A 16,324-nucleotide genomic window follows, 5' to 3' on the forward strand; every position below is an offset into this window, starting at 1 on the left:
TCTGTCTGTCTGTGTTCTCTTCTGTTCTCCCTCCCTCCCTCCCTCCTCCCTCCTTCCCCCCTCCCTCTCACTCTGAGATGGCCTTTCATACCTCCCCATAAGTGTCTTACATGAGATCTGTTGTGTGGTGTGATCTCTGCAGCACGCCTGGCACTGATCTGCCAACACACTCTGTCACACAAACCCTAACGTTGTTGCCATGCAATATACAAGCACATTTTATTTTTAAAAGTAAATGAAAAATCATTGTCCTTGCAAAGCCTCCTCCTCTAGCTTTGCTGTGATGGTGGTGGTGAAGCAGGCATTTGCTTTTATAATTGATTTTTTTTTTATTTATCCAAATGCATGTGAGCCCGTTGAAGTGTATGTATGCCATGTGCCAGCAAAGCCTGCAGAAACAAATGAAAACACTGGATTTCTGGAGTTACAAAGAGTGGTGACTTGCCAGTTGGGTGTTGGGAACTGAATCCAGGTCCTCTGTAAGTATAGCAAGTGGTCCTAACCACTGAGCCATCTCCTCAGGAGGCCCCCCGAGTCTACTGCTTCCCCCAAATGGCTTGATCACAGGATGAGTTTAAATCACAGCGGGAGGAAACTGTCTACTGTGCAGTGTGCATATTTGCAGGAAAGAAGATAACAAAAGTTCCATTTCCCCCCTTTTTCCTTTTGGGGCAGGCCCCAGGAGAGCAGCTGTTCTCTTAGGTGGCTGTTAAACATTAGCAATAAACTTTGCTGGAATTATGCTGAACCAAGTGACGTAGAAGAAAGTTTGTACCAAATAAATTTGCGTCGATTAGAATCTGCAGGTGGCCTGAAGCATGCCTGTGTTGGGAGCCAAATTATTCAGCACTGGAACCTTTTGAAAAGAGAACAAAGCGCCTTTCATTGCTTGGATTCTGAGCACAGCTTAGTACTTCATTAGAAACCTCTTAGCTCGCCCTAGGAACCTTTCAGATTTAATTATGAGGTGGGGTATAGCCCCCTCTGCTCAGAACATCACACTGCAGCATTTTATTCTGTTTCCTGGGAGACCTCCAAGTTTTGAAAACTGTGGCTATTTCATATCTTTCCCCTAAAATCTAAGATCAGGCCAAATCACAGCAAACATCTCAGCTAGTATGTATTCTGAAATGAAAATGACCAAGAACTCAAGGGCAATGGAGTTAAATAAAGGCAAAGAAACCCGAGTGCCTTCTGTGGTTCTCCCACCTTGTCGTGCTGCTTATGGGTGGCTGTCAATCTTGTTTTCTTTATTAAAATGAGGTGTCTAACTCTACACTGTGATTGGTCTTTAAATCTGCTAGCATCACTCCACCTTAGTCACTTTGGAGATTGTAAAGGCGCCTCAAAATTATGATTTGAAGGAGCTGGAGAGATGGCCCAGTAGATAAAGTGTTTGCTATACAAGTATGAGGAACCTGGCTTGATCTCCAGCACCCATACAAAAAGCTAGGATGTTGGCAGTCATCTGCAATCCCATTTTAATCACAGATTTGGGGCAGTAGAGGCAGGTGGGTCCTGGAGCTCACTGGCTCCCCAGCCTAACCAAATAAATGACCTACAAGTTCACAGAGAAATCCTGTCTCAAATAAGGTGAAATTAACCCATTATCTCCACATGTACCTGCACCTTCATGCATGTTTACCCACATGTAAACATACATTCCTAAACACACAAACCTGTGCACAAGCAGGTCACACATCTAAAACGACAGTATCTGATTATTGTGGCAGAGATGTCTTAAATTTGAGGGCAAAGGGCCCACTTAATTACTGAAAGCCCTGTGTAACTGTACCCATAGACTTTTCATGAATGGTTCAGTAGATTTGGCTGAAATAGAAAGACAAAGAACAATATATCATTCTGGAGGCCAGCTTGCTAGCCCAGCCTTTGGAAAGACCACTCCCAATTCAAGCTTAGATGGGAAATTTATTTAGCAGGCTGCTAAATAATGGTCCTGGTGTGACTCCTTCAATTCCAATGTCTGGGTATGCACCTTAATAATGTCTGTGAATTTAAATGGCAATCCCTAAAGACTTTTGGGAACAAAGCATTTTCAGAGGCTCAGCTGACACAGGACTTTCGAGATACTCACCGAGAGAACTGTCTCTCCTTGAGCAAAGTGTCAGGCTGTCTGACTGTTTGAAGTGGAAACAAAGCAAAAGAAAAACAAAACAAAACTAAAAGATGAATAAATAACACTTGAATCTAGCTCTGAATCCTAAAATCAATAATTCCTTTTTATACACATCATTGAAATATACTGAGAATATTAGAGGAAAAAAATTCAGTTTCCCAGATTTAATTCAAAAGCTAACTTTTCGTGAGGTGGCTAAGTGACTGCTGTACAAATGTAGGGACTTGAGTTGGGATCCTACCACCCACTTAGAGCCGATGCTGTACCAGGAAATCTGTATTCTCAATGCTCCTGTTTGTAGATAGGATATAGAGACAAGCTAGCCTGGTTCAGGCAGCTATGAGGAGCAAGAGACGCTGTGTTAGAGTGGAAGGTGAGGAATTAACAGGGGACATTTTCAACTGACTTCCACATAGATGCATGCCTACAGATACACACACATACACACACACTATTAAAAAAGTCAATGAACAAGAAAGGCCAACAAATCAGACAGAACCCACAAGAATCTGGCCCAAAGCCAGTGTTCCAAGATTCTGTCAAGTAAGTTGAGTTGACAATGAGTTGTTTAATTTTGCCAGTGTGTGTTGAAAATCAGGTTATATCTCCCTATGTCTATATCATCTGTATCAACTATATCATCTATATCTACATCTACACACACACACACACACACACACACACACACACACACACACACACACACACTAGAATGGACCAAACCAGCATAGTAGAGAACTTCCTTACCCCATGATAGATATGAACCAACTCTTGCATTTTTCCTGACTGACCAAAATAGAGAAAAAAAAAATGACAACGGCATCTGCCTATGGTGATGTTTTATTCACCGACTTTGAAAATATTAAGGTTTCTCTTTGTCTGTCTTTTCAAGTGTATAGAAAACGTGCTGTGTTCACATGATCATAGGACATACTTGTATAATGCCATTTCAGGGGTTGTGGGTTTTACTAATTGTGTTATTAGTATAATGCCATTTCAGGGGTTGTGGGTTTTACTAATTGTGTTATTAGTCACTGTGTTTTATTATAAGAGGTACAGATAAGTCTATCTAAAGTTGTGACAGAGCCCTGTTTTTATAGTCACTTGAGTCAGTTGGATTACTGGCTGCATGTGTAATACACCCAGAATCAGTTACCAGATGTGACAATACACTGGTGCATTTTCATTGTTAACTTGTTATAACTCAGAGCCACCTGAGAAGAAAGTTTGGCTGAGGAAATGTGTTAAGGGCCATGGGCCCTAAACTATGGGTTTTAAAGCCCATCTTTGTAAACCCTTCTATGAGCCTCCTGTAACCTGTAATTAGATGGTTTGGCCACACTGCTAATTGCTTCTGTTCTGAGAAAGGGCCTGGGGCTTTCCTGGTTGCTGTTCTGGGGAAGATCACAAGATATTCCGGCTGATAAGAAGAATGCTCCGGCTCCTTCCTGTTATCCCCCGCCTGCCTAATTTCCTTGTTGCAGGGCTATATAAGCCCAGTCTGAACCCCAATAAATGGAAGCCTTGACAATGCATAGACGGACTCTGGTCCTCTTTCTTTTGCACTGCTTGGCTTCCTTCCTTCTCCCGCCCATGACTTTTTTCAGGCAACCCCCTCTGGAACCCTGAATGACTGACCCGCAGGACGGGACAGAAATGTAGCTAGGTTGGCCTATGAGCATGTCTGTGAGGGATGGTTTTGACTGTTAAGTAAAGTGTGAAGACACACCCTGAATGTGGGTGGCACTGTTTCCTGGGCTAGCCCTGAACTGTTGGAGAGACAGGGAAGCTAGCTGAGCATAAACAGCATAGAGAGTAAGCAGGGATCCATGTGCTTCTTTCTGCTCTTGACAGTGAATGTGATGTGACCTACTTCAAGTGACTGCCACTATGACTTGCCCTCAGCAATGGACTGTGACCTGGCATTGTGAACCAAATAATTGTTCTTCCCCTAAGCGCTAAATGGATTCTTCTTCTTTTGTTTTCTTCAAGACAGGGTTTCTCTGATGGGGGAAGTGCTTCTGTGTATGTGTTTGTCTTACTGGATGATAAATAAAATACTGTTTGGCCAATGAGGCAGCCAGTTAGACGGGACTAGGAGTCCAAAAGGATTCTGGGAAATGTAGTAGAGAAGTGGTGATCCAGGCAGGAAGTGACATAGCAAGGAGATGCATATTTAAGCAAGGAGAAACAGGAAGTGACCCCTTTTCCCCTTTGGATCCTCCAGTGGCACCATGTGAGCCACTGGCAAGAGAGGGTGCCAGCGGAAGGCATCCTCTATAAGATAAGTCTTATAAAATATATAGATTTATGATAATTAAGACTGAGATAACAGATGAGAATCCTAGTCACTGGCCAAGCAGCATTTGTACCTAATATGTCTCTATTATTTTGTCCATCCACGCGACGGACAGAACTTGGGCCGCTAGCATAAAGCACACACATGGCGTTGGGGCTTGGCTGGTGTTGAACTCACAGAGATCCGCCTGCCTCTTCCTCCAGAGTGCTGGGATTAAAGGCTTGCACCACCACCATGCCTGGCTGACCAAAGTCCTCTTATCTCTTCCCATTTCCCAACTCAGCCATGAAACAAAAGCCTGCAATTGGTGCCTATGGTAACTGAGACTCTAAATCGTTCAGAAATACTGACGCTGATTATCAACTCTATTTCATAGTGAGAACATCTCTTTTTAGGATATCTGATGGCCATACATTTCATCTTCTACTGTCTCCGTTATGTTACAGGCACCTATTTAGTGCCCCACCCAGCAAAGGATAATTGAACTTAGAGTATGTAATATATGAGAAGCAAAAAATCCTCTAAAGCCAAGGTGGAAGCCACCCCTGGACAATCCCATCAGAACTGGAGTTTACGGCTTACTAGGAGCTGTATTATTTTCACACGTTTCTTCCTCATTTGGTGTTTCAGCTTCTTCCTCCTCTTCTTCTGGGTCATCAGTGTCTCCTGAATCATCGCTGTCATCCACCCATTTCCCTGGCATGAGACCCGCAGAGTCATAGGAGTGGCATAGAGGACCCACAATGTGTGAGATAAAGGATTCTTGAAGGTTGGCCAACTGTGGGGCAGAGCGGTCCATAAAGGGGCTGATGGGCAAACCGAGGCTAGCTTCTTCATCGCCCTAGAAAAGGAATTCACAAAGGTAAATGACAGAGAAGTATAAACAAGTCAACATTCAACTAGCATCTAATGTGCGGATACTCCATAACCCAGCCACATAAAATCCCTTGAAGTCACTGCTCAGAGTCATTACCGATGGCTAATATGCCCACAGAGGGACTTTGTTCCTGGCATTTGGTAACTGTGCAGTCTTGAATTTTTGGTTCACTTTAAAAAGGGGCATGTTATGAGACTACTGATATACACCACTGCTTCAGTGGTGCTAGGGTTTAAACTGAAGGCTTCCTGCATGCTAGGCAAGCATGCCACCAGCTGAGCCACACCCCCTATGATGTTTGCCTCTTTGCCTTGACTGCTAGAAAGCATAAACCATTTTCTTGCCTCATTCAAATTGCTGTATTATCCTAGATTTTGTTTAATTTATAATCTGCGATTATATGCTTTACTACTCTTACTTATTTCAATATATTTTGCTTTAACCACCTCAAATATTGATGAGAATAAAAATAACAGCTCATCAACAAGAGGTTACCTTGAGAACTTAAAAACTTAATAAAATTATAAGTCAGGGTATGTAGATTTTCCTTTTCTTTCATATTTTTCTGCATTTTAATACTTTACCCATTGATTGATAATGCCATTACTAGAAAAGGCAATGCACTATTTTTGAAAGCGTAAATATTTTATTTTGCATATGAATGCTGACTACATAAACCTTAAAAGTTTATTATAATCCCTATTTAAGTACCATTCATTATAAGGTGCCCCAACCTGCTTGGACACCTTTAATACTAACAGCTTTTATTTTCTGCTGTTGTCTGAACTTAGCCCTCAGTGACATGGACATACTTGTTACATCCACACCCTATTCCCTTTTCTTCTATGATCTGACCTCACATTGCAGCCCCAAGAGGTCCCGCCTCTGCCTCCCCATGTTGGCATTCCAAGCTTGTGCCACCATGCTGGCTTATCCTGTGGTCTAGGGCACTCAAGAAGGATCTAGCATTTCTTTTGGATCAGCTCTGTGATAAGTACTTGAGAGGCTTTCCCTGCTCAAACTCCACAGCAATGCTCTGATAAACCTATTTCTAAAGTTCTACATGTGGCTCTTAACATTGGACTACCGTCAATCTGTCATCGCTGCCCCTCCAATCTGTCATCTATATCTCCCCCGCCCCGGGATAAACATCTTTGTTGTGGGAACTAGAGATTTCTTGCTGTTATCTTCACTTTGTTTACATCCCCCGATGTCACTGATTCCTCTCCTTCTCTGTTCTTACTTACTTCCACATTCTTCTTAAGAAAGGTGTTCACACTGCAAATGGAATTGGATCACTGTAGGTTTATGTGGGGATGGTCACCCATGCTTACCAGCAGGTAGTGACTTTTCAGGCAGTCTGTTAATTCTTTTGTTCTTGTATCAAATCTAGAGTCTACACACACACACACACACACACACACACACACACACACACACACACACCCTTTCAACTGTACAAGGAAAGCAGTCTATTGATGTTTCCTAATATACATCTAGAGATACTTTCACTACAATAAACAGACCTGTAGCAATATGGCATTTCAGGGTTGTTCATAACATCTCACTAAATTATTCTGTCATACTGACATGTCTCTCTAAAATACCTAGTGATAATTTTACCTAGGTGTTCAAGAGTTTAGTTCATTTTCATGTGTGATATTTATTTATTTATTTTGTTTGTTTTTTCGAGACAGGGTTTCCCTGTGGCTTTGGAGGCTGTCCTGGAATTAGCTCTTGTAGACCAGGCTGGTCTCGAACTCACAGAGATCCACCTGCCTCTGCCTCCCGAGTGCTGGGATTAAAGGCGTGCGCCACCACCGCCCAGCTCATGTGTGATTTTTAAAGTTCTGCCAAAACTGCTCTCTCTCTCTCTCTCTCTCTCTCTATCTATCTATCTATCTATCTATATATATATATATATGAGTGATCATGCTGTCATGGCTTGAGGGACGCTTTGGTGAAATTGTACCCAGCAAGGACACATGGCTTGTGGTGTGTGATGCAGCTCTTTGAGTTACCTGCTCATAAAACTCACTGGCGATGCCCTCTGTCCACTTGAGGTGGAGTTCTTTACATTTAGCAGGCCCGTTAATGTCAGCCAACTTTATACACATTTGACACACCAGGAGACGGTCGTTTTCATTGGTCCAATCTATCCCAACTTCATCGTTCACCTGTTTGAGGGACAAAATTAACATGTTCTGATATGTTATGTTATGTTATCATAACATGTTATGATAGCTCAATAGAACATGAGAAATGACAACAGAATCTTATTGTCTTCCTTCTGTGTGGGAATAAGAACATCAAACATCAGAACTTTTGATACTGGAACTAATATCATCAGCTTGCATTGGAAAAAAAAAAAGTGATGCAGCTCATCCAAACTTAAAGCAGTCAGCAAAAAAGTTGCTATTCCTGAACTTATAAGAAATCCTGTTTGAAGTTAGCACAAAATATCGATTTCTATTAAACAATTAAACTATAATATGTTTTCTTTTGTATGTGTATGTATAAATGTACTTGCAGGAGTTTGTGAGAGTGTGTGTGTGTGTAGGTGAGGGGTTAACCTCAGACCTCAGGTGTCTTTCCTCAGGAGCCACCACCGTGCTTTTTAGACAGGATCTCTCTCTGATTACGCTGCTGGCTAGTGAGACTCTGGAACCTCCAGTGTCGGCCTCCCCACTGCTGAGGCATTTGCATTATGCATGACCACTGCCATGCTCAGCTTTTCTTTTCTTTCTTTCTTTTTTTTTTTTTTTTTTTTTTTTGCTGTTTTAAATGTGGGTTCTCAGGGTCACAGTTAGGTCTTCATGCTGCCAAAGCAAATACTTTACTGACTGATGCTTCTTCCCACAAACAAAACAAGAAACTTTCTTGAATGAATAGTTGGGCTTTTATGTTTGATACATGAAGTTTTGCTTCAAGTTTTCTGTCCTTTCTATTCCTGTCAGATAGTTTACCTCATGCACTGTAGACATGCTTATATGTCAAACAACAGTGATAGTTAATGTTTCTCATTCTCTATAGAACAAAGTCTAACATACACAGTCAAGGTGACTCTTTATGCCAGCTGGGGGATAAATATTTCAATCACTTCCTTCTTACAGAAAGCTTGTGATGACTGAGTTTTGTTCACTACTTTGAATACAAAACACCTTTTAATGTGTCCACAAGATGAACACTGGTAGACATCTACTTACCTTGGCATTAAATTTCGCTACAAAGTCAAAGTGTTTCTTCAGGTCAGTAGCCAAGATGGCTTCAATGACTAGGAACCGGAAATGCTTAAATTCCACATGGTCCAGGTTACCTAAGAAGTTATACTCTGGCCGGGACATGAAGAGATTCCACGCTGCAGCTGCGTGGTGATTCTCCAGAACTGAACGGTCATTGTACAGCACCGCCTAGGGTAAAAGGCAGGAAAAGGGAGAGTCCAGTTTCTTAAGTTAAAAAGGAATCACAAAAGTCTGTGAGGATACAGAAGGCTTTAAATTTCTCGTTTTGACGCTGGCTATTAAGAATCACTGCATTATCTTGACCATAATGCCTTTTCTTGGGTAATTTTATTTCCTGACATATATGTTTCTCCCCTTAAAACTTTTCTTGAAAATTATTATATATAATTATGTAAATATCATTACATGTATAAATTATACATCTATACATATATTTATATATAATATTTTCTTTAAGAAAATTTTTGTTTGAGGAAACGTTGTTTAGGTCAAAAGAATTCTCCCCACTGCATAAGATAAACAGACAGTAAATTCCTATGAATGAAAATACGGGCACTAAGAAGCAATGTTGCCATGGAAATATTTCAAAGAGTAAGTTTTGCCTACAAAGTCCTATAGTCTTAAAGGACCAAGGAAAACATGGTTCTTCAGTCTTTTCAGAAAGGGGTGTGTGCGCAAGCTGTCTCTGCTATGTTGAGGATATCCACTCTTAGTCATTTGATTCCCTCCTAAGATGGCAACAGAGAAATGATCTTTCTTTGTGATGAGGTTGAACATATGCCATGAATAACTTGGCACAAACCATGCCATCTTTGGAATTAACAAGACCTACAAGAATTTTAACTGAGGACTAAGTACAGGTTGGTTCTTACAAGTCACATTTGTAAAATTAATTTTATTCCAATAAATGTATACCCTAAATTAATTTCTCCTTGTGAAAATGTAACCTTCACCTGAGGAGCACTAGTGGCGACCAGGAAAGCATTCGTCCTCCCCGGGTGATCGTAGTCATGCATGGCCGCTGCGACATACAAGGCCATCAACTCCAAGGCCGGGATATTTCCAGACAGACATCCGTATTTGTCATCTGGCACATGATACGTTTTTGAAAACACGTATCCCATGTGTCCATGGGTAAATCCACTGTCAGAGTCTGTGGAGAGGGAGTGAAAATGATAGAAAGTCTTAATAGCTATAAAGCTGGAATCATCTTTCTGATTTCTTTGAAAGCAAAGCACACGACCGGAGTTCCTGGCTTTTACAAGATGTACAGGCATACTTCATACACACCCGAGTCGCTTGCTGATCCATGATCACTAACCACACTTGGGAGGCCAGGAATTGGCTGCGTTGTGAGATACCACACGGCATGTAAAACATCAGTGGCGTGGATTCGGTTATGATCTGAAACAATGCAGAGAGCGCACATCAGCCGGTGAACTCTGGGGTCCGAGGATGAAGAGTGCCATCTACTGGATAAATACTTCTGTCGGCACACATTAACTCTCCAGGGAAGGCATGCCAGAGTTCTCTGGGAAGGTACTTATGAAAAATTCTTCCCCCAATTCCATCATTTCCACAGAAACAAGAAATCATACCCACGACATTTATTGTGCATGCAGATATCCAAAGTGGAAAAGCCGACGTCTGATTTTTCCAGAGGCCTATGCACGCAGGAAACTCAATGTGTTGTGTTTATATTTGTGTTTCTTTGTTCCTGCACAAGAAATACTATATAGAGATGCAGAAATAAAGACCTAAACTACTCAGACCAATGTACTCAAGGACCAAATGTCATCTCAGATTAATAGCATCTTCTTACTTATTTACACCAAAGATGCCCAGCTGAAGGGACAAGTGACAACACCAAATTCCTCATATCTTCCTTTACCATTAGGAATCAGCAGGTGTCCATCAATGCCAAACCTCAGCAATCATAGATTTTTATCACACTTCTACTCATGAGTTGCCTATGTGGAAATGCAAGGAGTCAAGAGACCTTGAATAGTGCAAGCAGGTCTATCCTAATTTGTGTCTACATGTACACACACCTACACACAAGCATACCCTAGAGGCCAGAGGAAAACCTTTGGGAATGAGTTCTCGCCTTCTACCATTGGGTTCAGGGATGTACTTAGGTCCTCAACTCTGATGGCAAGCATCCTTATCTACTGAGCCAACCTGTTTGCCCTGTAAGTATCCTTACTATATAATTATTTTCACTTGGAGTTGACAATTCCATACTTCACAAAAATACATTATTTACTCAGCTAAAAATAAGACAATTAGTTTAGAATCTGGAAGCTTCTTTTTATATATGAGTACTGGCCCTGTCCTCGCATCGTCACACGTGACGCTACAAACAGCAATGTGTTCTAGGTCACAGAAAAGCAGTGTGACCACACATCGCAGTGCCTTCATGCAGTGTGGCATCTAAGTGAATTCAATAAAACCTGATGATTAAAAAAAATAGAAATAAATTTACAGCATTTGTAAATCCTGCCTGGTGCACAACTATACTTTAGTTTTCCTGTGGCTGCCTTTCTGAAAATGTTTATTTATGTAACTCCTTAATCCCTGTGAACTCACTAACATTTATGTCACTTGTTGGCATCTGACCAGACTGAGCCCTGGGAAAGTCACATTAAAGGAAGCCAGGCTTAGAGCCAGATTCCCCCCAACCTCCTTCTCATGTCTCTCTTCCAACTTCCACGGCCTCAGCCGCCAGACATTCCCAAAGGACTCAGTACCACTAAGCATCATTTCTCCCAAGCCAACTGGCTGGTTTTGCCCTTGTTTGATGTTGTATTCTCCAGCATCTCCCAGTGGTACACTATGTGCTATGCACCTTCACGTGACTATACCGTGTGTGCATCTTAAACGCATCCTGCTCAATAGGTTAGCATGTCCGGCCTGTTCAGAGATGCTAGCCAATTATCTGTGTCCAAGTGTAAGCGTTTTTAAATTTTAACTTCATTTTTTTTTTTGCCTTTGAGACAGGGTGTCTTTCCCTAGAGTTCAAGATTGTTTTGAACTCATTATGTGATCCAGGATAACCTCGAATTTCTGATCCTACTGCCTCAGCATCCTGAATGCTGAAAGTACAGGCACATGCCACCAGATTTCCTACTTTCTCTGCAAGTACCTTACCAACAGGGCTACACCCCAGCCCTTCATTTCAAGTCCTGATAACTGAAAAAGGCACAAGCTTTTGAAGTTCAAAATGTATAAAAGCAAACTTAAAAGGGAAAACATGTTTTAAATGACACATGTCCAGTGCGAGTGCAATGCTGTCAGAGTCTACAGAGAGCACATTCCTAAGATATATTCAAAGTAATAGATTGGATAGAATTGGTTTTTCTTCTATGTATTTATTCCTTTGAAAGACCATATGGATGCTATATGCTTCTACAGCTCCTTTCGTTGTGTCTTTGGACATTCTCTTCAGCTCCATACATTCTACAGTACTGTATAACAAACATGCTTATTCACAGTGATTAAGTGGATTTGACATGAACATTTAGTCTCTCCTTTGCATTATGTCTTCACTATTATAAATTTCAAGATAATAAAAACTAAAATCCTTGGCTGTGTCCTCATCTTGGGGTTTCACATGTACCTGACTTTTTAAAACTTCCCCATTTCCATGTATGTTCTTCTTTTCTGTACTATTAACTAAACCACCATCTCCCAGCCCCTCTGAACACTAACCAGACTTATCTCCTCTTGAGAAAACATCAATTGTTCTTGTTTTAGTTGTTGAACTAGTCAGATACCATGATAAATTCACTCAATAAGAGCAGGAGATTATTTATTGAGAATAAATTTTAACATTTAATCTTACCTAAAACAGCTATGAGAGATCTGAAAGGTACCTATTCTAATCTTTTAAAAAGTACCATCCCATTTGATCCGGACACTCATGTGAAGCAGATCTCATGACCCTATTTTCAAGATAAAGAAACGAGGCTGGAGGAGTTGGGTGAGGCTCCAGGGTCTCACAAACTGTACAATGAAGAACACAGGCTTCTGGCTGCAGCAGCCATTTATATAGTGAGGTCACGCAGATTAGCCAGTGACTTGGCTTCCCAGTGCTGTCTGCATGTCTGACAAGCAAGCATTGGATCATCTTACTTATACTCACAAGGAATGTCCCTGTATCCGATCTCCAAAGCATGAAAGTAATTCATAAATTCCCTAACCGGGATTTTAAAGGCTTCAAAGAGGCCCATGTCTTCAAACAGTCTGTATGATACCTGGAAAAGGGGAAGACAAGACCCCATAAGACATCACTCATTGTGCTGGGGATGGTAAAGGGTCAGAGTGCAACTGATGTGCTCCCAGTAGAAATATTTCTATTGGGAATAATAAACATACTGAAGACTTCTGTGTACTGAGCCCATGGAGTGCCTTTCCATAGGGACTATGCCATCTGTATTTAAGACAATTATTGTACATAAATCCCACAGATATCCAAAAAACTAAGAAAAACTCTGGTACAACTAAGAACAATACACTGAGTCTTACATTGCTGGTTACTGAACATGTTAAGATAACACACACATGCTAAGCCGGGCCTGGCATCTCCCACCTGCAATCCCAGCATGGGGAGGGAAGTTTGCCATGGCTTTGAGTACAGTACTAGAAATAGAATCCTTTATATTACTCTCATTATTATTACTGATATTTGAGTTCTCGGATATAAGCACTAAGAGAATTGGCAATACCTGCCAGATCAACAATAATTATAGCAACAATGGCAATGATGTGTATACACACAGCATCAAATGAGACACATACCCTAATCAGTCAGCACATACTCATTGTTTACAGATAGTTCTCAGAGTACCTTTTGAGATTGGTACTGTGAGTTCCCAATATCTGATGGCGGAGGATGCTGGGAAGAGAGAGGCTGAGCAAATTGTAGAAGATGGTTGGCATAGAGTAGAACCAGAATCCAAACTGTAATGTAGGTTTTAGAGTTTGTAGTCTTAGCTACTTCAAACCCCACAACCACAATTGGGAAATCAAAGTGATTAGAACTTCAAATCATCAGAGTTTCCATATGATTTTTTTTTTTTTTTAAAAAAAAGCAACAACCAGGGTCTCGCAATGTAGCCCTGGCTAGCCTGGAAATCACATTAGGTCAGACTGGCCTCAAACTCACAGAAATCCACCTACCTTTTATCCCAAGTGCTAGCACTAAAGATACATGGCACCATGCCAGAGCCTTCCCATAATTCTCATGAAACCTTGCAAAGATAAACTAAGAGTAAGACTATAGGCCACTTCAGAGTCAGATTTTGCATCAGGGTATTGAAATCAGGGATCTATCAAAATCAACCAGCTAGTATTTCACACATAATCATTCCAAGTTCATGAAGAAAGGATCATGAACTGGGCAAACTGTGTTCATTGAAAGGAGTAAATGTAATTTCAAAATATGAAGGCTGGAGAGAAGGCTCAATAGTTAAAAACACTGGATGCTCCTGCAGAGGACCAAGGATCAATTCCTAGCACCCATGGTGTCTCACAATCATCTGATACTCCAGTTCCAGGAGATCTAATGCCCTCTTCTGGCCTCCACAGGTACCAGGCATGCATGTAGGGCATAGACATACATGTAGGAAAATACTAATACACATAAATAAGAGAAATAAATTGATTTTTACTAAAAAAAATAAACATGTAAAATATTCAGATGCAAAGAACTCAGCCAAGGCCAGGAGCTGTGGCCACCGCACAGATGGCTCCTCAAAAGCCTGTTTGAAGTGAGACTTGGCCCTGTGGACAAAAGGTGATTCTTGGTCTGCCCATGCTAATTAATTCCAGCTGTCCTAACATCTCACTGAAAGTGCTGTAGAAGTCAGGGTGGGAGCCAGGGGGACCTTTCCATAATCAGAACTTTGTGACTCATCAACTCAAATGCAGAATCTCAGAAAGCTCTACTTAGCAAGACAACTGAAACAGTGTTCCCTCAGAAGTGCTATGCTCCGTGGTGGATCAAGGTGAACAGTAAGAGAGGGATACAAAGAGTATGCCTTCCTAGATGATTTTACACTGACCTACAAAAGATAAGTGGGTGAGCTTTGAGATCTAACTCTTAATTATCCTAAATATTCCTAATGTTTGCTAATAACCATGATTCTTAAACAGGTTGGACAGCTGAGAGCGTTATTCATGGATAGAAGCCAATGCTTAGCAAACTGGATTCAATTCAACCCCTAGCAACCCAACAATAAAAAGGGTCACTCATACCCCTACCTCTGAGACCATCAAGGGACACCAGAAATTTGCAGTATCATTTGCTATCTTGTCACTGTGCTGAAAAGCTAAGCCATCGGAGGTCACTTTGCTGTGTGGCCACACTTTCTATTTGGAGGGTTGGATGCTGCCATGAGTTCTATGGGTTGCTGGGACGAGGCTGAATGTAAAGAATCTGCACTTCTGAGAAGTCTAATCTCACGAAGGATTCTGGAGTCCAATCTCACGAAGGATTCTGGAGTCTAATATTTACTCTATGATTTACAAAAAAAAAATAGAAAGAAAGAAAAAGAAAAAATATTCTTCAAGCCTTAGTTTCTTCTGTAAAACTGAGATTAAAATAAAACAAACAAATCTCCTATACCAAGCTGGTGTGGTGACGTAGACTTGTAATTCCCGCCTTTAGGAGGTAGGGACAGGAGGATAAGGAATTCCATGCGATCTTTGGTGACATACCATGCTTGACACCAGCCTGTGTTATATAAGACCTTGTCTCAGAAACAAACAAACAAACAAGCAAAAAAAAACAAACCCAACAAAACACAAACCAGCCAACCCACCACTGCCACCTGCCACCACCAACAAAAAGCCTATAGCAAAATTACTGTGGAGATCACAGACAAACAAGAATGTGTGGTGTTTGGAATCTGAAACCCTGGAACTCTGAGGCTGAGGCAAGAAGACTGTCATGAGTTTAGGCTATCTGGAGCTACACAGGGAGTTTCAGGAAGGCCAGACTGTGCTCCAGTGTGACACTGTCTCAAGCAGAAAAGAGGGGGAGGGTAGGAGTCTGAAGAAACCATGTAACGTGCATCAAAGGTTACAGTGTGTCAGAATTTTTTCATCCTGGCATACAGGGCACACAATCTCCAGTAGAAATGAATGATCCTGCCTGGACCACAGCTGTATTTTGCAGCATGGATGTATTATACGCCTGGTTTCCAAACAGCCTGGCTCTTAGTGTCAGACTTTGCAATTGGATTCAAGCTCTCTGAGGGGGAGAAAGGAATTCTGACACCAAGGCAAATGGGATACAGTGGCTGCCTTGAACTTGCTAAGATCAGGGAGTTTTATAAGACAGTTTGGCACGAAGAACTCAGGAAGAGATGAATGGAACTGGCAAATCCTAACAAACATGGCTGCCTGCCACTGTGTCATGGTCACGGCCAGAATAAAGTCTGGCAGAGGTAATTAGCTTCTGCTTCATGGCTCATCACCTAGTTGATCCATCACTGGGTTTCTTTCCCAACTTGATTAATAATTCCTTCAGGGAAAGAGCCACTTCTTGAAGACCAGATGAATTCTCTGGGTCTGTGTATTTAACACTAAAAGTAGGACTACGAGCTTCCCATTCAAAGTCTGTGAACTGTATTTTCCTCGAGACATTCCATATTCAGGCTCTTGTAGAGCAGTTGAGAACAGTCAAACTCGGAGGTGGAGAAGGACCAGTGTTCCACAGGTTTCTAGTTTTTTGCACACAAGGTATTAGTGGCCCTCATCAACAT

General features: G+C 41.4%; 1 protein-coding gene across 1 annotated transcript in view; it reads right to left on the minus strand.

Annotated features, from left to right (window-relative positions):
• The window catches only part of Pde3a (phosphodiesterase 3A), a 264,258-nt gene that overhangs the window by 9,845 nt on the left and 238,089 nt on the right, over window positions 1–16,324 (minus strand). The window contains exons 10-15 of the mRNA XM_027430188.2: window positions 12,700–12,811; window positions 9,846–9,959; window positions 9,509–9,708; window positions 8,520–8,723; window positions 7,335–7,490; window positions 5,019–5,277 (exon numbers count right to left, since the gene is read on the minus strand). Coding sequence (XP_027285989.1) covers window positions 5,019–5,277; window positions 7,335–7,490; window positions 8,520–8,723; window positions 9,509–9,708; window positions 9,846–9,959; window positions 12,700–12,811 — 1,045 coding nt within the window. The remainder of the gene's footprint in view (window positions 1–5,018; window positions 5,278–7,334; window positions 7,491–8,519; window positions 8,724–9,508; window positions 9,709–9,845; window positions 9,960–12,699; window positions 12,812–16,324) is intronic.

This window comes from Cricetulus griseus, chromosome 8 (genome assembly GCF_003668045.3).
Source record: "Cricetulus griseus strain 17A/GY chromosome 8, alternate assembly CriGri-PICRH-1.0, whole genome shotgun sequence".
Taxonomy (NCBI): Eukaryota; Metazoa; Chordata; class Mammalia; order Rodentia; family Cricetidae; genus Cricetulus; species Cricetulus griseus.